Source organism: Phalacrocorax carbo, chromosome 1 (genome assembly GCF_963921805.1).
Source record: "Phalacrocorax carbo chromosome 1, bPhaCar2.1, whole genome shotgun sequence".
Classification (NCBI taxonomy): Eukaryota; Metazoa; Chordata; class Aves; order Suliformes; family Phalacrocoracidae; genus Phalacrocorax; species Phalacrocorax carbo.
The window spans coordinates 150,799,661-150,823,825 of NC_087513.1; the positions used below are offsets into that span (position 1 = coordinate 150,799,661).

At 47.1% G+C, this 24,165-nt stretch overlaps 1 protein-coding gene across 3 annotated transcripts; it reads right to left on the minus strand.

Annotated features, from left to right (window-relative positions):
* Positions 1–2,135: 2,135 nt before the first annotated feature.
* On the minus strand, positions 2,136–23,111 carry CHAMP1 (chromosome alignment maintaining phosphoprotein 1). Of its 3 annotated transcripts, XM_064439786.1 has the most exons (3): positions 17,123–17,226; positions 13,768–13,998; positions 2,136–5,802 (listed from the first exon to the last, which is right to left on the minus strand). In XM_064439786.1, exon 3 carries the CDS (start codon positions 5,739–5,741, stop codon positions 2,907–2,909), a length of 2,835 nt encoding a protein of 944 aa, XP_064295856.1. In that variant the 5' UTR covers positions 5,742–5,802; positions 13,768–13,998; positions 17,123–17,226; the 3' UTR covers positions 2,136–2,906. The 3 variants fall into 3 exon arrangements, with proteins under 3 accessions (XP_064295856.1, XP_064295846.1, XP_064295865.1); XM_064439776.1 differs by lacking the exons at positions 13,768–13,998; positions 17,123–17,226 and adding an exon at positions 22,998–23,111; XM_064439795.1 differs by lacking the exon at positions 13,768–13,998.
* Between the last annotated feature and the right edge of the window lie 1,054 nt (positions 23,112–24,165).

A 24,165-nucleotide genomic window follows, 5' to 3' on the forward strand; every position in this document is an offset into this window, starting at 1 on the left:
CCCACTCTAGCTGGAGCACACCACTTTCTCTACGTTCTAGTACACCAGTTCCAAACAGGCCTCTCACCTTTTATCTACGAAGATAATTACTTCACAGCTGTGTGCATCGCCTATGAACCATTGCATACTCTGTAGAGACTGAAATACTGTATTTGGAAATTTTTTGTCTACCACATTTCTCAGCATAGGCCATGAATAGCCTGGGGGGGGGGGGGCGCGGAGTAGTTGTCTTCTTTACATCTAAGGTGTGTAATTACATTTTTCTCAGGCAGGAGCAGCCCACGGGGTTCAGAGAGGGAAGGAACTGCAGTTATCTGAAATACTTGTAAGTAAACTTTCTCTGTGTTTGCCCACGTTACTGTCTCCTGACCTGATCATGCTGTTTCCCAACCAAACCACCTCCAAAGGAAACCTGAAGTTAGAACTACACAGCACTGACCCCAAAGGGTTGTTGTGCGAAAGAACAGGAATGAGTAAGATGGTTGCGTGCAACACAGAGGGCTTTGATAAAATGCCCCAGTGACCCTGTACTGCAACATGCAGTACAATTTCTGGGAACTGCCGACCTCTGCATTTGCTTCATACTCCAACAGATGAACCAAAATTACTATTTCAACTAAAGTTATTTCACACAGTATCCAAGGCCTAAATTACACCATTAGGCATATTTCAAGCAAATTCTTTCACTGGTAATCAAAGCACTTCACTTGCATTTTTTCTTTTGTCAAAAAAGAATGATCACTGTACTCAAGAGCATTCATCCTTCTCCTCAGCACCTACAATAGGTCATCTGAAAAGAAAACAATAAATCCCCAATCTGATCTGCCTACTGGTGTCCTACTATTCCTCAGATAAATTAGTTGAACCAGTTCACATTCCAGCAGATCCTCCCACACATCTTAAGGATCTCAAACTAGCATTGTGTAAGGGAATGGTGAAAGCATACTTAGTCTGGACCCAAAAATATACACACCAGAAATGTGCTTTAACTTTCAACAAGGTTTTTACAAAATTCTGTACTAAGAGAAACTGCAAAGCACCCATCGTGTCTGGATTTAAAGAGATTCAAGGCTCTACCACGAAGGGGACTTGCAAAGTTCATCTCCAAGAGCTATAAAGTACACCTTGACAGCTGTAAATCAAGATTAAAGAATCAAGTGGTCAGTTAGCAAGAAAAATAGGTGGAGAAACAGCACCAAGCCTTGATGATGGATTCCCAGGAATCAAAGAAGTTAACTGGTACACAGCAGTGAGAAACAAGTATCTCTCCGCAGTGATACATCAAACTTTCTGTAAAGGTGACACCACTTGCAATGCAAACAAATCCTTCCTTGATTTCTTCCATTTATTCAAATAGTGTAAGGCATCTTTCTAACCAAATAACTATGCCAAGAGTGATGAAATGATAGCTTTTATACAAAGTAAGACTACACTAGCAGAGCCTTAATAGTCAGGTGCTCTCTTTTAGATTTACCTAGTCACTTGACTTAGGGGGAGAGAGTGGGCTTGGTCCTGTGTGAGAGGACCCTGCAAGAAAGCTTGCTCTTAATAGGCAGCACTGAGAAGTCACCTAAGGGTAGAGCTTCAACGCTTTCTCCCTTCCTTCCAGAAATCCTCTTGAAACACAAACAATGTCCAACATAGGCTTCAATCAAATCAATAGGAAGCTCTTCCGCAGGACCTTATACCTGGAGATTTTTTAGTATTAACACTCTCACCTTCACATTCTAAGCCAATATTTACAACAGCTTAAGTCTAGGCATAATTTAGCTTGAGGAGAATGGAACTTCCATTGTGCTACCTCCACTTAAAATCTATACTCCTGCTGAATGATAAAATCCTTACCTTTTTTGAACAATTAATGCACAAACTGCACAAAAGCAAGCATCCTAAATAACAGTGCACAAATTCCTGTTTTCCACGCTCTCCCTCATTTACATCTGATGTGTTTTTATGAAGCAGAGAAGAAATTTGGACTAACCTTGCTTTCATAGACTAACAACTGAAAAGTTGAAGTATTCACAGCAGTACTCCAGGAATACTTTGCATTTCCTGTTGCCAAAGATACTTAAAAGACCGTATGTTCAACAAGAAGAGCTTTGTTCTTGATTTGGAAAAAAAAGAAAAATGCCAAATGCCAGGTTGGGTTTCTTTTTATTGTTAAAAGATTAAAGCATAACATTTCACCAAATACAAGAAATTGAGGGTTTTTCTGACATTACAAACATCTGAATCATCAAGAGAAAGCATTGAGCTATACATAGTCCGATGTTAATCCATCAATTTAATGTATATCAGTACATGCTTAAAACATGGCCAAAATACAGAATCACAATATAAGTACCTTGATGCTTCTAAATCTGAGACAAGTAAGTCAGAGAATTGAGTGCAATGAATTTCCAGCGAATGACTATACACTCAATTACAACCTCAGGGCAGAATTATTCCAGAAGGATTGGTAGTTTCTCATGCCTGGCTCATTCACATTTGACTTGGTGAGAATTTTAATTTTGAGAATTTGATAAAAACATTTTGAAAAATACAACATTTAACAAATATGAAAAAACAAGTTCAGTCTTCACAGGAATATATGGATTCTTGCCACTCCAGTCCTTAATTGCCCATATGTTTTACAAATCTTTACAAAACTAATTTGTATCCATTTTGGTTTCAAAAACATAGTACATCTGAAAAATAAAATATGACTCTACCGATGGGTAATACAAAGACATGAACACGTATTTAAAATGACTTCCATTTCAGTAATACAGCTATAAGACAAGTTAAACATAGTACAATAAACCATGCATCTTCTGACTTGTCAGATCAGCTAAACTACTCAGTTAACATACACTTTTGAACACTTCTGTAAATTCAGCTTTTCTAGCACAAGGGAAAAAAACAGATTAAATTTGTTCTTCAAGTGGTTCAAGGCTGTCCAAGTGTTTTTTAGGTGTATCATCGCTATGACGGCTTTGGCAATGGGTTAAATGTTTCTTAAAGCCTCGGGGAAAATTTGATTCAAAATTACAACGTGGACACTTCAACAAACTTTGACCATGAGCAGCAACATGGTTTTTAAGAAGAGACTCCAAAAGAAAAGCTTTGCCACATATTTTACATTTGTATGGGCTTTGAACATTATGTTTGTTAACTAAATGGTGCAAGACTGCACCTTTTTTCATTGCACGACAGCAACAAATTTTGCAATAATACTTTCCCTTGCCACGCTTCATGTACTTTGCTATTTCTTCCTCAGAGATGAAAGCCTCTTTCTCTTCAGTAAACTGCAACACACACTGTGGCTGCATGGGAGTAGTTGCATCTATTTTGCCCTCTTTGCCATAATCAGATGACTCCATATCGTACTGCTCTTGGTCACTGTTGGATTCTTGCTCCTTTATCTCCATTGAGTCCACCTCTGTTTTTCCACACTCACTGCTATTTAGTTCAGAATCTGAGTTCTCCTGGTTTTCCTTCCTGGGCTTCTTTTTCGGGCATGAATATAACACATCTTCTGGTGATTCTTTGGCCAGTATTGATTGTTCATCCTGTGAGAATAAATCATCCAGTGGCTTCTGATCATCTAAACTGTGAGAAAGAAAGTCACTTTCACCAGACTCACTAGGTGTCTGGGGCTCGGAGGAAAAGCCTGGAGCAGACTTGTGAGGCTCGGAAAACAGGATGTTCTTCTGGATTTCAGAAGATACAGTAGTTTCGGCATGTCTCTGGACGTCAGAGGACAAAGCAGCAGCAGGTTTCTGCATCTCAGAAAATACAGCATGCTTTTGAACATCAGGGGAAACAGATTTCTGGGAGTCAGTAAAAAGAGCTTGTTTGGGGGTCTCGGGAGAAACGGAAGGAGAAAGTTTCTGGGACTCAGTAAAGAGGCCATGTTTCTGAATTTCAGGAGAAGCAGTTTTCTGAGACTCTGGAAAAGAAGTAGGCTCCTGAACTTCAGAGGAAATGGGAGCAAGTTTCTGGGCTTCAGAAAATAGGGCGTGCTTCTGGACTTCAGAAGCAACAAGAGCTGATTTCTGGGCTTCAGAACATAGGACGTGTTTTTGGCCTTCAGTGGAAGCAGCAGAAGTAGACACCTGATTCTGGGGCTCAGAAAAGACACCACGTTTCTGGACATCAGTAGAAACAGTAGGGTTAGGTTTACGAGACTCTGGGAACAAAGCTCTTTTCCGAGGTTCAGGGAAATGAGCCCGCTTCTGAACCTCAGAGGAAGCAGCAGAGGTGGATTTCTGAGTTTCAGAAAAAAACATAGATTTCCGGGACTCAGAGAGTTTCCAAGATTCAGGAGATACTGCAGCACCAGGCTTACGGACCTCAGGAAAGAAAGAAGGTTTCCAAGACTCAGAGGAAACAGTGTGACTAGACTTTCGAAGCTCAGGAGAAACAGGGGGAGAATGCTTCCATGTGTCAGGGGACAGAACAGGTTTCCAGCCTTCAGGGTAAACAGATGAGATGGGTTTCCACGGCTCAGAAGAAACAAGAGTAGACTTCTGGGATTCAGAAAAGGATGTAGATTTCCATGAGTCAGAAACAAGCCTCCTAGGTTCTGGCGACACAACAGGGCCAGGCCTTCGGGACTCGGGGGCAGACCTCCTCGATTCTATGGATGCTGACATGGCAGGCTTTGGAGCCCAGGGAGAAACCGTGGGAGACTTCTGCACCTCGTGAGGTGTAGCTCTCCAGGGCTCAGGGGAAACAGTCGGACCAGGTCTCCATGACTCTGGTGAAACTGCAGGAGCAGGCCTCCGGGTTTCAGGAGAAGAAGCAGAAGCAGGCCTACGCATTTGAGAAGGATGCCTCCGGGGCTCAGGAGACCCAGCTGGGGCATACCTTCGTGGTTCAGGGGATACTGCTGGAGTAGGTTTCTTTGGCTCAGGTGACACAGCTGGGGAGTATCTGCGGGGCTCCGGAGACACAGCGGGAGAATGGCGACGGGGTTCTGGTGATACAGCGGGGGAATGCCGACGGGGCTCTGGAGACATTGCTGGGGAATGCCGACGGGGCTCTGGAGATGCAGCCGGGGCTGGCTTCTGTGGGTCGGGGGACACAGCAGGAGACGGCTTTTGTGAGTCAGGGGACACTGCAGGAGATGGCTTCTGTGGGTCGGGGGACACAGTAGGAGATGGCTTCTCTGAGTCTGGGGGTACAGCTGAGGCTAACTGCTCTGGATCTGGAGACGTGGCCTGGGCTGACTTTTCTGGATCGGGAGACGTGGCCTGGGCTGACTTCTCTGGCTCTGAGGAAGTCGTCTGAGCTGATTTTTGGGGCTCTGGGGACACTGATGATTTCTGAAGCTTGGGGGAAACAACAGGTTCAGATTTGGGGAGTTCAGGAGAAAGGGCAGGTTTGCGCGACTCAGGGGAAAGGGTAGGTTTCTGTGGTTCCAATGTGACACTTTTTTTGGAGGAATCTGAATCTCCTTCTACCTGTTCTTTCCGCTCCTCATTCCACTTCTCAGGTGCTGCATGTTGTGCTGTGATGTGATAATACACGTTGCAATACATCTTGCTGGTAAAGAAACATTTGTGGCAGTGAAACAGTTTTGCACTTTTTTGATAAAATATAAGTTTACCCAAACCAGCAGCATCCATTTCATCACAATACTCTGGGTGTATGGTACCCATATGAATTTGTATGTTTTCATAGTCCGTTCCTCTGAAGCTGCAGTGATCACACTCTAAGCGCTCTGTGGTTTTACGTAGTATCTGCAACATGTCCATTTTTCTATGGTCAGTAACAGTTTTCACAGCACTGCACCTTTTAAGGAGCAAGCTTCAGTTCCTGCAATAAAGGCAAAAAAATCTGTATAGTTAGCTGTCAATTATTTCAACTCTTTGTCATTCCTAAATAACCACATGTGATTTTTTCCCCCTCCATTTTAGAAAGTATATCTTCTGCAGATACTAACTACTCCATAAAGAAATCCAAATACAGATTTCTTCATCTTCTGCAAACCATTTTACATCAGTAGAACTTGAAAAACAAAGCTTGTATTTAACAATGGATCTTCCTATCTGTGTAAAAAAAAATCTGCAAGCAAATGATAAAAAAAGAACCCAAGTGATGAAGATCTAAGTTTGTTTCATATGATAAATGTGACTTGCTTTCTCAGTTTTTTTCTTCCCACATTTGAAGTGGCTTTATTCACATTACACATATAAACTGAAAACAAAAAGTACTTTGAAACAGTGCCACTGAGATCAAGCCTTTTCAAAATTGCATCTTTATAATAAAATTTCAAAACAAAGTAGCTGGTTTTGACAAAGGCAAAAAAAAAAAAAAAATTCAAGAAAACAGCAGCCTAAAGCCTAGGCTCTGTTTTCGCCTGTTAAACACTATTTTTCTTTCACTAATTACATGAAAAACAAAAGCTGCTGCTCATAAATACTTCATTCATTTTGAAAATAACTTTTTCCATTCCATTATTTCATCTGCTCCCCTAATAACAACAAAAATACACATAAAAGAAACCCCAGCATTGACTTTTTCCAGTTGGAGAAGTTGACAGCCCTCCAGCCCTCTGTTTGCCTCACCCCAAAGATGGAAATTACTGTTTTTGTAAGACCAAAAAAAAAAAAAAAAAAACCACCCTCAACACAGAAATGCAGCATCTGAAATGCAAATAATTTTTAATGATTTGGCTAGATTCCACTATTACCAACAGGATTTACCCAGATGAGCGAGTACAATAAGCAGAAAACCAATTCTAACCATATTCTGTAAGTCATTTTCATGTAAATGTGGGAGGTATCTCTATGGTGAAAAGGAATATTTGGACATTTATGTGAAATGCACAGGCTTTTTTCTTGTAGGTTCAAATTAAACAGATGTTACATGATTATCATGCCAAGCTATCAACCTAATACACTGTTTCAAAACACACGAAGTTTTGTGTCATTTTAACATTAATTTCCCTGTCTAAATATATATTAGACTAACAACTAACCTAAAAATATGCATCCAAAGCAAGTTTTCTTAATTTATTCCTAAAGCATTTTTACCCTGGTTTCTTATGGAAATGAGGCTTACAAAAACACATTGCCCTACAGTCAATGCCAATCAAATTGGACAAAGCAATCCAGTCTCATTTTAAATTTCTACAAGTTTCATGAAAATCAGGAACTGAGTAGAGAACAAAAGAAGTGCCTCCACTGAGGCTAAGGCTGAATATTTCACTTAACAGTTACTGGCTCTGTTTAGCCTGTAATCGGTACATAAATGGTCAGTATGCAAATAGCCTTAAAACCTGCAGAACAAGCAGTGTCTGATTCAGTTTGTAATTAGGGAAAAAGAGCAGGCATTAAAAATACTACAGTCACAAACTGCTTTGGAGTTGGGGCAGGGAGAGAATGAAAGTAAGCAGTCCTGCTAAAGGATGACATGCATACAGGAGGGAAAAAAAACAAACCAAAATCAACCAACCAGGAAAGAGGGATTGGCTGAGGAGCAGGGGGCACAAATCCCTAAGAAATAAAGGTTCAGTAGCTCAGCTGCTCATGGAACTACCTCTCTGCACACATTATGCAAACACACTTCACATTAAGTCACAGGAACAGGTAGATTCCCCATCAGGAGGTGTGGCGGGACCACGGACAGAGCTTGAAGAGGAATCCTGCTTTACATCTATGAGACAAATGAACAGCATCTGACCACAGGCTGGCTACACATGAGAAGTAATTGTACTGCTCTACAATACTGAAGAGGAAGGTCCTTTTGGGTATAAATTGCAGTTTCCCAGCACTATTAGCAACCATACAAAAGACATCCCAAGATGTAGTCCACACCGCATTCGGTGTTGACCATAAAACACCTCCCAACATCTTACAACAAACTTTATATTCCTGTAAAAGACTGAAACAAAATACAAAGAAAATAGTAGTGCTCAGTGGTCTGTATCTCTGCAATAGCTAATCACTTGTCAATGGAAAAAAACCCAAAGCAAACCATGTCTTAACACTCCAAAAGACCTAAAAGTCTTCAGGAATTAAGAGTTTATTTTTTAGTTGGGGGATTTGGGGCTATGGGAGGAAAGGAAGATTTCATCTTGAAAACCAAAAATTCTGAATTCATCATATAAGCTGAAGAAAAAGAACTTTTTTTAACCAAATCACAGCAGACATAATTATGGCAATAAGGACACACTGCACTAATCCCATTTGCAGAACCGAAAGGGAATTTATTACTTCCAAACTGGTGGTAGTCCTGAATTGTCCATTTTTCTCTAGAAAACCAAAAAAGCTTGTTCCAAACTGAATTTATCATGGATTACAACAAAGGTTATGAGAAAATCTCTTCTACCCTCTTCATAATTTCACTTCTCTTTACACATCACTTAACTGTTGCCCTTTCTGGAGTTTTCTGTTACTCATTCCTCTCAACTACACTTCACCCCACCTCCCATCCTCTCCTTTTATTCAGTCTTATCTTACTTCACAATGGAAATTTCCATTTTGATTCCAAATGCAACAGTGAGAAGAGGTCACTGGCTCCCTTCCACAAATTGTCCAAGTTCCTGGTAAGCTTTTTTGAGAAGCAGACTGTCGTGGTTTAGCCCTAGTCAGCCACCAAGCACCAACAGCCACTTGTTTACCCTCCCTGCCTGGTGGGATGGGGGAGAGAATCTGAAGAGCAAAAGTAAAAAACTGGTGGACTGAGATAAGAACAGTTTATTAATTAAAATTGAATAATAAAAATAAATTGTAAAGAAAATTAAAATGAGAGAGAGAGAGAGAGAGAGAGAGAGAGAGAGAGAGAGAGAGAGAGAGAGAGAGAGAGAAACAAAATGCAGGAAAAGCAAGTGATACAACTGCTCACCACCCACTGACCGATGCCCAGCCAGTTCCCAAGCAGCAATCACTTCCCCCTGGACAACTCCCCACAGTTTATACACTGAGCATGACATCGTATGGTAGGGAATATCCCTTTGGTCAGTTGGGATCAGCTGTCACAGCTGTGTCCCCTCCCAGCTTCTTGTACACTCGGCAGAGCATGGGAAGCTGAAAAAGTCCTTCATTAGTGTAAGCACTACTTGGCAACAACTAAACCATCAGTGTGTTATCAACATCATTCTCATACTAAATCCAAAACACGGCACTGTATCAGCTACTAGGAAGAAAATTAACTCTATCCCAGCTGAAAGCGGGACAGTATCCACCCCTTATTCTATACCATCTATGTCATGCCCAGGTCCTACACCTTCCAATACATCCCAATTAATCACCACCACTTTTCCTATATTTTGATATATACACAAAGATATAATTCCCTTGGTCTATGAGCCATCCCTCTAAAATGTCCATTTAGTCCATGACTTTGGGCTTCATCTGTCATAACAGTCTTTCAGGGCCAGCAAGATGGTGTATGTGGCGTTGGATTGGTGCATGCTGAAGCCAGTTCTGATTCCATCACCTCTGCACTTTGCTCGGTTTCATCAAAGTTCATTCTTCATTAATCTGGATGATTCTTACTGAAATACTATTGATATGGCTTATAGCAACCATAGTAGTGATGACATACCATATTATATAGCAGTTAACATTGTACCATTCAGTTCATCGGCTTTTTTTCACCCAGAATCAAATCCCCTTGAGGTACACATCAGACTTGCCCATCCTTCCACATTCCCCTCCAAGTGCACCCAGGTCCTTGAGCAAAAGCAATGCCACAAATGGGTTTCCCTTTGCCCGAGGCAGGAGTAACCCAGACTGTCTTCCCCAGAATATTTTTAGGTGCACTACAGGGACTTTAACACCCTCTACAGTACACAAAAGTCTTGATCGGGCAGGGCCAGACCAACTGACAGGCCCCCTGCCATTGACTAACCAGGTAGCCTTTGCTAAACATGTTTCCCAATGTCTGAATGTTTGCATTGCTCTCAGTGTAGTCTTTAACAGTCCATCGTATCGTTCCATTTTCCCGGAGGCTGGTGCATGATAGGGGATGTGATACACCCACTCAAATCCACACTCTTTGGCCCAGGTGTCTATGAGATTGTTTCAGAAATTAGTCCCGTTGTCTGACTCAGTTCTCTCTGGGGTGCCATGTGACCATAGGACTTGCTTTTCCAGGCCCAGGATAGTGTTCCGGGCAGTGGCGTGGGGGACAGGATATGTTTCCAGCCATCTAGTGGTTGCTTCCCACCATTGCAAGCACATGGCGCTTGGCTTGGCGGATTTGTGGGAGTGTGATATAATCAATCTACCACGCTCCGTTGTATTTATATTTCAGCCATCGTCCCCCATACCACAGAGGCTTGCTTGATTGCAGCGAATGTTTCACATTCATGGTTAACTGAACAATAGCCAGAGGCTCCAGGTAGGGCCATTCTCCCCAGCTGCGGTATAGAGCACATTTACTACATCTTGTCCCGCCCTGACTGGCCCAAGAGCTACTGCATGAACTGTCTCCTGTTTAATCTGTTCAAAGGCTTGTCGTTGCTCAGGGCCCCATTTGAAATCATTCTTCTTCTGGGTCACCTGACAGAGAGGGCTTACAATCAGACTGTAATTTGGAATATGCATTCTCCAAAAACCCACAACCCCTAAAAAAGCTTGTGTTTCCTTTTTGCTAGTTGGTGGAGACATGGCTGCTATTTTGTTGATCACATCCATTGGGATCTGATGATGTCCATCGTGCCGTTTTACTCCTAAAAACTGGATCTCCTGTGCAGGCCCCTTGTCCTTTACTTTGGTTTATGGCAAAACTGGCTTTCAGAAGGATTTGGACTATTTTCTTCCCTTTCTCAAAAACATCTTCCAGCTGTGTTGCCCCACACAATCATATCATCAATGTATTGAAGTTGTTATGGAGCTCCCCCCCATTCCAGTGCAGCCTGGATTAGTCCATGGCAAATGGTGGGGTTGTTTCCACCCCTGGGGCAGTCAATTCCAGGTGTACTGGATGCCCTTCCAAGTGAAAGCAAACTGTGGCCTGCACTCTGCTGCCAGAGGGATTGAGAAGAATGCATTAGCAATATAAATTGTGGCATACCACTTGGCTGCCTTTGACTCCAGTTAGTATTGAAGTTCTAGCACATCCGGCGCAGCAGCACTCAACAGTGGAGTGATTTCATTCAGGCCACGATAGTCTACTGTTAGCCTCCACTCTCCATTAGACTTCTGCACTGGCCATATGGGACTGTTAAAGAGTGAGCGAGTCTTGCTGATCACTCCTTGGCTCTCCAGTCAACAGATCAGCTTATAGATGGGAATCAGGGAGTCTCGGCTGGTGCGATATTGCCACTGGTGCACTGTTGTGGTGGCAATTGGCGCCTGTTGTTCTTCAACCCTCAGCAACCCCACAACAGAAGGGTCCTTTGAGAGACCAGGCAAGGTACACAGCTGTTTAATTTCCTCCATCTCCAAGGCAGCTACACCAAAAGCCCACTTGTACCCTTTTGGGTCCTTGCAATACCTAAGGCAGTCCATGCCAAGGATGCATGGAGCCTCTTGCCCAGTCACGATGGGGTGCTTTTGCCACTCATTCCCAGTTAGGTTCACTTCGGCCTCCAATACAGTTAGGTCCTGGGATCCCCCTGTCATTCCAGCAATACTGAAGGGTTCTGTGCCTATATAGTTTGATGACATTAGGGTGCCCTGTGCACCAGTGTCCACTAGAGCCTTATACTCCTGTGGGTCTAATGTGCCAGGCCATCAGATCCACACAGTCCAGTAAACCCAGTTATCCCTTTCTTCCACCTGGCTGGAGGCAAGGCCCCTCTAGTCCTGGTCATAGTATTCCTTACTCACTTGTATTTACAAGTCAGGAGTTCCTTTATTAAAATCAGGAGTAAGATCAGCCCTTCTGCCCACTGGAAACTGGAGCCACAATCTTCCTGGAAGAATCCCCTTGTGTGACTGTTCTTCCTTGCAACTCATATACCCATGCCTCTAGGGTCAAGGTAGCTTTTCCATCCCACTTCCTCATGTCCTCTCTGTGGTCACACAGATAAAACCAGAGGGCTCCCTGTGGTGTGTACCCATTATATCTCCTCTCTTGAGCAGAAGAACACTGACTCCTAATAGCTGAAATACTGGTCTGTACAGGTAGAGAGTAGGACCTACCCTCTTTAAGTTGCTGCAACTCCCAGCACAGTATCTCCACAGCCAAGACAAGGGAGGAAGATATACTTCCCTCATATTGCTGGAGTAGGCCAGCCAATTCATCCACCATTTGTCCCTCTCTGTCCTTCCATGTCAGTACTGCCAACAAGTTAGCATAAAACACTGGTGCACTCCACACCAGCTTCTGCCATGTGGCTCATGCACCTGTCTTTATCTGGATCTCTGGATAGCTGCTTGTTGTCCAGGTCACCATAAATGACCCCAAGCACAGCTAATTCCCTCAGGTACTGGATACCTCTCTCCATGGTGGTCCACTTGCCTGGGTGATATATAACATCCTACTTGAAGAGATGCCTTTCCTTCATACCTGTCAGGAGTCACCTCCAGTGGCTGAGGGCTTGTGCTCCTTTTCTAATCCCTTTGTCAATGCCCCCTTCCCTAGAAAGGGATCCCAGCTGTTTGGCTTCCTTACCCTCTAATTTCAGGCTACTGGCCCTGTTATCCCATTATCGGAGCAGCCAGGTGACAATGTGCTCACCTGGATGACAGCTGAAATCTTTTCCCATATCTCACAGCCCACTCAGGGGTAGGGATCAGTTGGTTACCATCTCATAAATGAGTTTTCTCTTCCTCCTCCTCTCCTTGTGATGGCCCTGATTTTTCATCATCCTTTTCTAAATAAACTGAGTTTCACTTCCAAGATTTCTTCCTGTGTATAGGGGCGGCTGATACCAGCATGGGTTGGTTCCCTGGTTCAGCCACAGCACCTGTCGTGGGGGTTGGAGTAGCCTGTCACTTCATAATCAAATCCAGAGACCCTCTCTTCCCCTTGAGGTACTGAATAGTCTTGAACAGGGCTTGGAAGGCACAGGCCAGGCCCCAGCATGTTGCAGCGATTTGTGTCTGCCTAGAACTGCCAGGGTGACAGCATATTTTTTCCAAATATTCTACTAATTTTTCAGGATTCTGCACTTGATCAGGGGTGAAGTTCCAAAACACTGGAGGTGTCCACTGTCCTACGTGTTTGCCCATCCTATCCCACATACCCTACCATTTATAACTATCCAGCCTTGGGGCAGGTCTCTGGATGATATTCTTAAATTGCTTATTAACCTTAGACAAAACCGAAACAATATTCCCAAGAAATACCATTAGAAGGATCTTAACTATCTGAGGATGTTGAAGATACTGAAAAGTTATTGTAACAAAGGAGGAAGCATCATAGAAGAAGGTAGAAAAGGTGCCTTTCCGTATTTCCTCCATAAAAAGCCTCTCAGAGGAAGAGGTATAATCACTAATTGTCTCCATGAGGTGGTACTGAAATACAATAATGGCTTCAGTACAGAGCTCAAATACCAGATTAAGCTCAAGGCCAGTGCTTTAGTAACAAATCTCCCAGGCAAAACATCGCTAATCACTGCAGAGCACAGCAAACTGCAAAAACCTGCACCAATCTTTAACATTAGCAAAAAAAGAGCATGGTGTAGATCAGATAAACTAATATCGAGAACAGATGAATCAATTAACAGTTGTTAACAGGTGGGATGGGGGAGAGAATCTGGAGAGCAAAAGTAAGAAAACTTGTGGGTTGAGAAAAGAACAGTTTAATAACTGAAATAAAATATTATTGTTATTATATAATAATAAATCGTAATGAAAAGGTGAAGAACAATCATCTGCCAACCTGACAGGGAGTCACGAGAGGTTTGCTGTCTTCCAGGAGCTAAGATCCGAGACATCACTGAGAGGGTGCCACACCTTGTCAAAAGCACTGATTACTATCTTCTGCTACTCTTCCACGTGGGCACAAATGATGCTGCAAGCCAGAGTCTGGGCAGAACTAAGCAAGACTACAAAGCTCTGGGACAGCAAGTGCAAAATATTGGTGCCCAAGTTACCTTCTCCCCCATACTACCTGTCGGAGAAAAATGGGCAACTAGAAATAGGCAAATAATACAAATCAACTCCTGGCTACATGGCTGGTGTCAACGTGAAGGTTTTGCCTTTTATGACAATGGGACGCTCTTCAACAGCCATAGGCTGCTGGGGGGGGATGGACTCCACCTGTCTGGAAGGGGCAAGGGAATCTTTGGCAGCAGGCTGGCAAACTTGGTGAGGAGGGCTTTAAACTGAGGAACTCGGGGAGGGGGACAAACTGGCAATACTAATGCCATCACACACAATGGGGGAATAACACAGGACAACCTGAGCAGTGATAAAGGTGCCATAGTGGCCTCATGCGATGGCAACCAGGAGACCTACCACCTCAAGGGTTTACATGACTGTAGTGGGTCCTCATACACCCCTCCGGGGAAATGCGTATGCTCAGGTACCTTTCTGAAATGCCTGTACACCAATGCACGCAGCGTGGGGAATAAACAGGAGGAACTAGAGGTCTGTGTGCGGTCGCAGGGCCATGATCTCGTTGCAGTCACAGAGACATGGTGGGATAACTCGCATGACTGGAATGTGGTCATGGATGGCTACAGGCTTTTCAGGAAAGACAGACCAGCAAGGCGAGGTGGGGGAGTTGCTCTTTATGTGAGGGAGCGACTGGAATGCATTGAGTTCTGCCTTGGAGTGGAAGGAGAACAAGTTGAGAGCTTTTGGGTAAAAATTAAGGGACAGCCAAATGTGGGTGACAGTGTTGTGGGTGTTTGCTACAGGCCACCTGATCAAGAGGCAGTTGATGAAGCCTTGCAATCGCAGGCCCTGGTCCTCATGGGGGACTTCAGCCACCCTGATATTTGCTGGAAAAGCAACATGGCGAGACATGCACGATCCAGAAAGTTCCTACAGAGCACTGAGGACAACTTTTTGATGCAGGTGGTGGAGGAGCCAACAAGGAGAGATGTGTGCTCGAACTTTTCCTAACAAACAAGGAAGGGCTGATTGAGGGTGTGAGAGTTGGGGGTAGCCTTGGCTGCAGTGACCATGAGATGGTCAAGTTTAGGATACTGTGAGGTAGAAGCAGGGCTATGAGTCAGGTTACAACCTTGGACTTCAAGAGGGCCAACTTTGGCCTCTTCAAAGACCTGCTAGGAGGAATCCCATGGGCTAAGGCTCTGGAAGGCAGGGGGGTCCAAGAAAGCTGGACAGTATTCAAGGACCTCGACCTCTGAGCTCAAGATTGGTGCGTCCCCAGGAGGAAGAAGTCAGACAAAGGAGCCAGGAGACCTGCATGGGTGAGCAAAGAGCTTCTAGAGAAACTGAAATGGAAGAGGGAGGTTCACAGTATGTGGAAGAAGGGACTGGCCACTTGGGAGGAATATAGGAATGTTGTCAGGGTGTGCAGAGATGCGATGAGGAAGGCCAAGTCCCACTTGGAATTAAATCTGGCAAAGCATGTCAAAGATAACAAGAAGGGCTTCTTTAAATACATCAGCAGTAAAAGGAAGACTGGGGATACAGTGGGCCCACTGCTAAACAAGGACGGGGCCCTGGGGACACAGAATGCAGAGAAGGTAGAGTTACTGAATGCCTTCTTTGCTTCAGTCTTTACTGCTAAGGCTGGCCCCCAGGCATCTCAGCCCCCAGAGAGGACAAATCTGGAAAAAGGAAGATTTACCATCAGTTGAGAAGGATTGGGTCAGAGATCACCTGTGCAAACTGGATCCTCGCAAATCCATGAGCCCCGATGGGATACACATGCAAGTGCTGAGGGAGCCGGCGGATGTTTTTGCTGAGCCACTCTCCATCACCTTTGAAAGGTTGTGGAGGACAGAAGAGGTGCCCAAGTACTGGAGGAAAGCAAATGTCACTCCAATCTTCAAGAAAGGCAAGAAGGAGGACCTGGGAAACTATAGGCCAGTCAGCCTCACCTCCATCCCCGGAAAGGTGATGGAGCAGTTCATCCTGGAGGTCATCTCCAGGCATGTAAAAGAAAAGAAGGTTATCAGAAACAGTCAACATGCAAAGGGAAGATGATGTTTGACCAACCTGATAGGCCTTCTATGATGGCGTGATTGGCTGGGTCGATGAAGGGAGAGCAGTGGATGTTGTCTATCTTGACTTCAGCAAGGCATTTGACACTGTCTCCCATAGCATCCTCACAGGCAAAGTAAGGAAGTGTCGGTTGGATGAGTGGACAGTGAGGTGGATTGAGAACTGGCTCAACAACAGAACTCAGGGGGTTGTGATCAATGGAGCAGAGTCTGGATGGCCTGTCACTAGTGGTGTTCCCCAGGGATCTGTGCTGGGTCCAGTCCTGTTCAACATATTCATCAACGACCTGGATGAAGGGATGGAGTGTAACCTCAGCAAGTTCACTGATGACACCAAGCTGGGAGGAGTGGCTGATACACCAGAAGGCTGTGCTGCCATCCAGCGAGACCTGGACAGGCTGGAGAGCTGGGCCAAGGGGAAACTCACGAAATTCAACATAAGCAAGTGCAAAGTCCTGCACCTGGGGAGGACCAACCCCAGGCACCAGTACAGGTTGGGGGCTGACATGCTGGAAAGCAGCTTTGTTGAGAAGGACCCGGGAGTGCTGGTGGGCAGCAAGCTGATCACGAGCCAACACTGTGCCCTTGTGGCCAAGAAGGCCAACGGTACCCTGGGGTGCATTAAAAGGAGTGTGGGCAGCAGGTTGAGGGAGGTTATCCTCCCCCTCTACTCAGCCCTAGTGAGACCACATTTGGAGTACTGTGTCCAGTTCTGGGCCCACCAGTTCAAGAAGGACAAGGAACTGCTTGAGCAAGTCCAGCAGAGAGCTACCAAGATGATCAGGGGACTGGAGCATCTCCCTTATGATGAAAGGCTGAGCGACTTGAGTTTGTTCAGCCTGGAGAAAAGACGACTGAGGGGGGATTTTATCAATACTTTATAAATATCTAAAGGGTGGGTGTCAGGATGATGGGACTAGGCTCTCTTCAATAGTGCCCAATGACAGGCCAAGGGGCAATGGGCACAAGTTGGAACAGAGGAAGTTCTAGCTAAACATGAGAAAAAACTTCTTTCCTGTGCGGGTGCCAGAGCAGTGGCACAGGCTGCCCAGGGAGGGTGTGGAGTCTCCTTCCCTGGAGACATTCAAACCCCACCTGGACACGTTCCTGTGCCCCCTGCTCTACGTGTGCCTGCTCAAGGAGGGGGTTGGACAAGATGATCTCCAGAGGTCCCTTCCAACCCCAGCCATTCTGTGATTCTGTGAAAAAAGAGAAACAAAACCCAGCAAAAACAAGTGATACAACTGCTCACCACCCACTGACTGATGCCCAGCCAGTTCCCAAGCAGCGATCGCTGCCCCCCGGCCAAAACCCCCCACCTTGTACACTGAGCATGACATCATATGGCAGGGAATATCCCTTTGGTCAGTTGGGATCAGCTGCCCTGGCTGTGCCTCCTCCCCTCCCAGCTTCTTGTGCACCCAGCAGAGCATGAGAAGCTGAAAAAGTCCTTGACTAATGTAAGCACAGCTTAGCAACAACTAAAACATCAGTGTGCTTTCAACGTTATTCTCATACTAAACCCAAAACACAAGCACTGTACCAACTACTAGGAAGAAAATTAACTCTATTCCAGACAAAACCAGGACAGAGGTTATTCTGGAACTGGAGAAGTTACAGGCACTTCCTCCTTCTTATCTCCAGACATTTAAAGGTTAACATTCAAGCCTTTGGCATAACTAGTAACATGAAAGAGTTGGTGGCACTTTCTCTCACACTGCCATCACTTACCATTTTTAATTTTATAACTTCAGTACACTGTAGCTGGCAGTCACTGAAGCAACTGCCTCTTCTGCTGAAATCTCTACTTAATTAAGGCATAGTACTGAGCAAGACAACTCTTTGGTATTGCAGCACCTTAGGCCATGACGCCATGGAATAGTAAATCTAGTTTTAGAACAGGGACTGCGAGACCAATTACAAACTTGAACAGGGCTGAGCCACTATTAACTCATGCTGTCAGTTTCAGTTTGTTGAAACACTTCTGAAGGAGTAAACTCTGAAATGTTGCTAGTTCACTCAGCACATATCTGAATAGCTAGTCCATAAGATATTCCTGTCAATCCCTCCTGAGCCCTTCTCATTCTGAGCTCAAATACCACTGTCTCTACATAGCTCTGATTACCGCCTTCCTTTATACTCAGATTTGTCACACATATAACTGTCCACTTCACATTTCTCTTGCCATCAACTCCTGCATCAGAACTTGTCTTGCGCTGGATCCTGCCTTGCCTAGTTGAGTGCAAGTTTGAGGAACAGCCTGTCACTGTTTTCTAAACAGCCCCATGGCAGCCATGGGACAGTCCCAGAGACAGCCAGGTGAGAAACCATATGCTCAATAACCAGGTCCTCATGGCTTTGGAGCTGCATGAACTCTGATGTTATCTGTACTCAGTGGCATCTCTTTGGCAACACTAAAAAAAGATGGACCACACTCCCTCTGCATAAATGCTTTATTATAGACATCAAAGGGACGTAGGTCTGCACTGCTCCAACTCAAACCCATAAAAAGGGAAAGGAAAATAAGTGGTGCTATCGAACTGGCAGGGTGCCCCATGTGTACTGCAGAGAACTTGACCAAATACTAAAACCAAAAGTAGTTCCAGTTGCCTGAAGCCCTTTGAGGGAAGGTATGAATTTCAGGATGAAGATCAAATTGTCATGAGAGACAGGCCTCCCACAAAACACAGCAGAAGGGAGATGGCCACTAGAGTATCTCTTGAGCCTGCTGAAGACTCCTAGGAGACACTAACAAGCTGACACCCCTCCAAAGTACAGATAACTGCTGTGCAGGTCCCCAGCCACTTTGTTTTGCTGAACACTCTATCAGGCCTCACCTGTTTTATAAAAACAGTAGGCCCCTACTAAAACTGGCAGTTACGGAACATGCCATGCCACAGTGGCTACAGCTGAGGCTGTGGTGCATGCCACTTTAAGACTACAAAGTGTACCACGTTCCTTAATCGCTATTTCTGCATCCCCTCCTACTTTTCTCACTTTTCATGGCTGCAACACTGAGAAAACAAATACAGATACAACCAAACAGAACTAATTATCTATCCTAAGAACACATTACTGTTGAAGCAGAAGCCTGGGCTCAGCATTTACGTTTGTTCTGTGCCCACATCTTGTCTCCATTTCAAGATGAAATACTAAGATTCAGCTAAGATTCTGGAGTTTGCAATACTAAACTTTAGCTTAAGGCAGCCAAGACTTGTTCAGCGTCTTCCTGAGACATGAAGATTTCCACTGAAATCCACCTGAACAGGTAAGTGCTTCTGTCTACAAGCTCACTCTACCCACAGATATCAAGCACAGTAATAGCATCAGCACCAACTCAGCTCTTAGCTTGACTAAAGGTTTTTGCTGACCTCAAATGACATACATCAATGTCTATCACTCGGGTTAAAAGCTGCTTGAAGAGACCCAGAGATTGCAGCAGTAGGACAACCAGTCTCTAATGCTGATCCATCAGCCACGTCTCTTCATCCCCCTTCTTTCATGCATGTCTAGAACCTACATACAAAGTTTCCTACTACCAGCTTTCTCCTCTCCCCACAGAGACGCTGAAGATCCTTAAACCAGTTTCTGTCCCCTACACTGCAATTCTGGCCATAATCTCTTCCACCACAGGAAGGGCATTAAACAGCAGGGGAAAAGGATCAGTAATGAGGACCCATATCCACCTGAGAAAAGAACAAGCATCACTACTTTTCTTGCTTGGTCCTCAGCATCTGAGAGGCCAAAGTCATGATTCAGCGGAAAGAAAAAGTACCCAAGAAGTCAGAGGCAATGACATAAGAGCAAATTCTGAAGTTGACTGTGAATATTGCAGGGCAACCACAAAGCACAGTCAAATAGCATCAGCAATCTCTGTTCAGCTCATGTTAGACTAAGCAATAGGAGTGGCCTAAGCTAATGCACAGAGCAAACAGACCTCCTGGTATCTTCTCAGCCACTTCAGAGCCAGTTTGATGGATTCAGCATCGCATCATCCATGAGGATCCCACTAAAGATTAAGCCATACTTCTCAAAGACCTCCCAGCAAGAAAAAAGAAATGTGCAGGAGATACTGTTTATTAGAAAGAATCCACCCAGGATATGACATAACACTGACCCTGGCAGCTAACAAGATGTCTCCACTTCTCAACCCCATTCCAATTTCATAGCTACACACCTACTAATGATTTCAGGTTATTTTTAATAAACACATTCTACATTGTGTTGCGACATTTAAGACACGCCTGCATCTTTCCTCTATAGAGGATAAGCTGTGACTGTCATGAGGCAGTGCCAGAGGGAAGCAATGAGGGACTCAAAGCTGAAGGTCTACACTGCTTGTGAGCACAAAAAATTACAGGTTGCTTTTAATATGACATGTAGAATTTCAGAACACAGCAACAGGTAGTCTGTCACATCATTCTTCAAAATCACACTGTCTTGGTTCTCAGTGGCTGAAGGATCTATACCTCTTTTCCTCTCAATAAAGGATTGATCCTGGTGAGATACAAGCAGATAATGAGGACATGCAACACACATCAATGATACCAGCAAAGTTGGGAAAGACCTCTAGAAGAAAGTCCTCTATTTTCTGTGATTCCCTACATTCACATTGGATTCCCTACATACAATGTGAGCGAAGACTTAAAAATGGTGCTGCCATCCACACAATGTTGAAATGACAAGCAACACACCAGTGGGAAGTAGAGGTGTCCCATGACCTCCTACTCAACTTCAAGACGCCATTCTATCTATCATTACGTTCATCAAGTAAAGGACAAAGCCCATACTTCTGAGAATGCTCACCTTCCTAGGATAATCCTCCAACCTTTACGGAGCAGTGCAGATCACAACTCCACTCTGATAAGCACAAGTCACCACACAGGAAGGGTGGCTGCTCATTTTTATATCAGGCTTGGAAATTTGTTGCAGGCAAACGGTTCAGCCATCTCCTCTATCAGTGAAGAGGGCCAATGGTAAAGTTTGTTCCCAGCACAAGAAAGCTGGGTACAGCTGCATCACTGCCTCTACTAGGCAGGAGCAGACCCAGACTATTGCTGTGCTTAAGCAAAAGGGAAAATGACATGTTCTTGCAGTGCCAAAAGTAAATGGCAGCCTGGTGGCACCATGATGCTTCTTTTGAAATTACATCCCTGGGTTGTGACTGACAAAAGAAACAGAAGTTTAGCTCCTAGAGGCAGCTGCACACATCCCCACAGTGCAGCAAATGAGGCACTTCACAACACAAACGGCAAGTTAGGGGGTCAGCTCCAAGGCACCGTGAACAAGACAGGCAGTGCTATGCTAATCCAGCAGCGTCCGCAGGAATCCGACTGTGTCTTCACAGCCAAACTCCCACCTACCAGCCCATCTGTACAGGCTGAGTTCCATCAGCAATGACAGCTGACCCACGTCTTTAAAATGACACACCTAAGTAAGGCACAAACGCCCTGATCTGACCAGCCACTGAAGTGGTGACATGCGCTGTGAGAACTAGCAAGACACCAGATCCAGGTAGGAAACGGCTGTATTATGCGGTCCCATGTTTCCAGGAAAGGTTCAAGTCAGAAGGAAGTCGCAAAGTGACAATGCTTGATGCACATGCCGATGACTCAAGAAACACAAAGGGGACAGAACTGCAGTGGTTTTGCAAGATTTCCACCTTTGTTAAGAAAACGACAAGTCTACACACTAACATTAGATCTTAGTGCAAGATCTAAAAGGCTAACCTGCAGAATAATACCAATGTACCCATGGCAGACTGGGGGCAGGAAAAAATTAATTCCATGTACTTGTGATAGGGCTTCCTAACTCCACATTCACAACTCCACATAGGCAGCTTCCAAAAATGGTCCCAGAAACCTTATTTCTGCAGCACTGAACCTGAGCTAATGAAGTGCCGCTGGACCCACCGGAGCACATGATCTAGCCGGGAACTGTGAACTGAGGTGAATCTTGGTGACCTCAGGCAAAGATTTCCATTTACATTATCCTGAAAGCACATGTGGTTCAAGGGGAGCTCATGGAAGAGAAAAACGAAATCCGAAGGCTCTACGTTCCTGACTTGTAAACAACTCGCTACAAGTCAAGCTGACAGTTACCCCTCTTCTAACAGCGCTGAACTGTCACTGACCAATGCAGCTCTCCTCAAGCATCAAATCCTCCTAACACCTGCACCGGCTACTACGGGCCACTGCTGCCCCAGCCCGCCTCTTGGCTCCACAGAGCGAGCGCAGGCGGCACGAACGAGCCTCCTTCGGTTCGGAAGTCGGCTCTAAAACGCCACCAACAATCGACTGGCTTCACCCATCCCTAACGGTGCAAGGAGGCGACCCAAGTGACACGATTGGAGCCCTCGCTCATATCAGGGGCGATGCGGTCCCTCCTGGCGGTTATTTCTGTCACGAGTGATGAGGAGGGTCCCGCCGGGGACGGGTGCCGTGCAGAAACTCCCTTTCCCGAGGCATCCCGCAGCGTTTCGCTACCGGGAGAGCGGGACTCCCGAAGTGCTCCACCTGCTCCCCGTTCCGCTTTAACTTTCTCTCGGGGAGGGGGATGCGCTGCGGACGAGGCTTTCCGGGGCGGCCAGCCTGCACCCCCCCGCGCCCCCCGGGGGGCCGCTCCCCGCCGGGGCCGGGGGCCGCGCCGCCCGCCCATTCATTCCCGTGCCGCCGGGCAGTCTCCCCGCCGCCCCCCGCCCCCTTCTCCCGCCCTCCTCACGCGCGGCGCCGCCGGTTTTGTTCCCCCGCGCCGGTAACAAGCGCCTGCCCGACCCCCGATCCCCCCCGCAGCGGCCCCCCGGCGCGACGGCGCGGCGGGGCCGGCCCAGGGGAAGGCCCAGGCCCGATGCCCAGGGGGAGGGGACCGGGCCGGGCCCCGGCCGGCCGCTGTGTGCGGGCGGCGGCGGCGGCGGCGGCGGCGGGAGCGGGCTGCGGGGGTGTGGGGGGAGGGACCCCCCGCCCGCACTCACCGTTGAGGTTCCTCCAGGGCGGCGGCGGCAGGGCGGGGGGAGGGGCCGGGCGCACCCCCGCCGATGGCGGTGACGGCAGCAGGCCGGGCCGGCAGCGCTGGCGGGCTCGGGCCGCACGAGGGGCGGGGAAGAAGAGGAGGAGGAGGAGGAGGAGGAAAGGGGGGGAGGGGGGGAGGGGAGGGGACGGGATGGGGGGCTCCGGGAGGTGGCGCGCGGCCGAATAGCGGCCGCTTTACGGCTCCCCCGGGCCCGCCCCCCGGCCAACCGGAAGCGCCGGCGCTGGGCCCAGCCTCGCCCCCGCCCTCTCCTGCCGGTGGCGGCGGCGGCGGCGGCGGAGGAGGCGGGCGGGGGGAGAGCCCCGGCAGCACAGCGCGCGGGTCGAGTCACGTGCCGCTGCTGTGGCGGGGAGAGGGCAGCCGGCAGGGGGCGCTGCCGCAGCGGAGGGGGTCGCGCTGCTGGGGGGGGCGGTGGGACGCCTGTCGAGAGACCCCCTCTTCATCCTCCTCCTCCGCCGCCGCCGCCGCGGCTCCCTGTGTTCAGCGGCTCCGTTGCGGCCCACCCGGTTCCCGCGCCCCGCCCCGTTAGGCCCCGGCGGCGGCTTGGCGGCCCTCCGCTGCCCGCAGCCCCCAGCGGAGGGAGCGGGGACACGGGAGGCGTAACACCGCCCGCCCCCGGGCCTCCTCTCGCGGGGAGGGCGGACCCACGGCGGCCGGGCGCGGAGGGCTGGGGGGTGGTGGCGGGGGCGGGCGCCATTGCTTCTCCCCCACCCCGGGGGGGCGGCCCGGGAACGCGCCTCCTCACGGTTACAGCGTCCGGCGGTCGAGCCGTCCCCGGGCACGCCGTGGCACAGCTCTGCGTCCTCACGGCGCTGAACGCGGGCCAGGGAGGGGGGTCCTCGGGTGCGGGGGGTACGTGGCCGGGCGACGGATGAGAACCGTGCGCCCTCCAGGTGTGACAGCCGCAGCCGCTCTCCTGCATGGCGTCCTGAGGTGAGGGGCGGCCGAGGCTTTAAGGCACCTCTGAGTGCTCAGGTGTGCTTTTTGTGCGGTTTGGAGAGAAGGAGGCTGAGGGGCGACCTTATGCCTCTCTGCAGCTTCCTGAGGAGGGGAAGTGGAGAGGGAGGTGCTGAGCTCTTCTCCCTGCTATCCAGTGCCAGGACGTGTGGGAA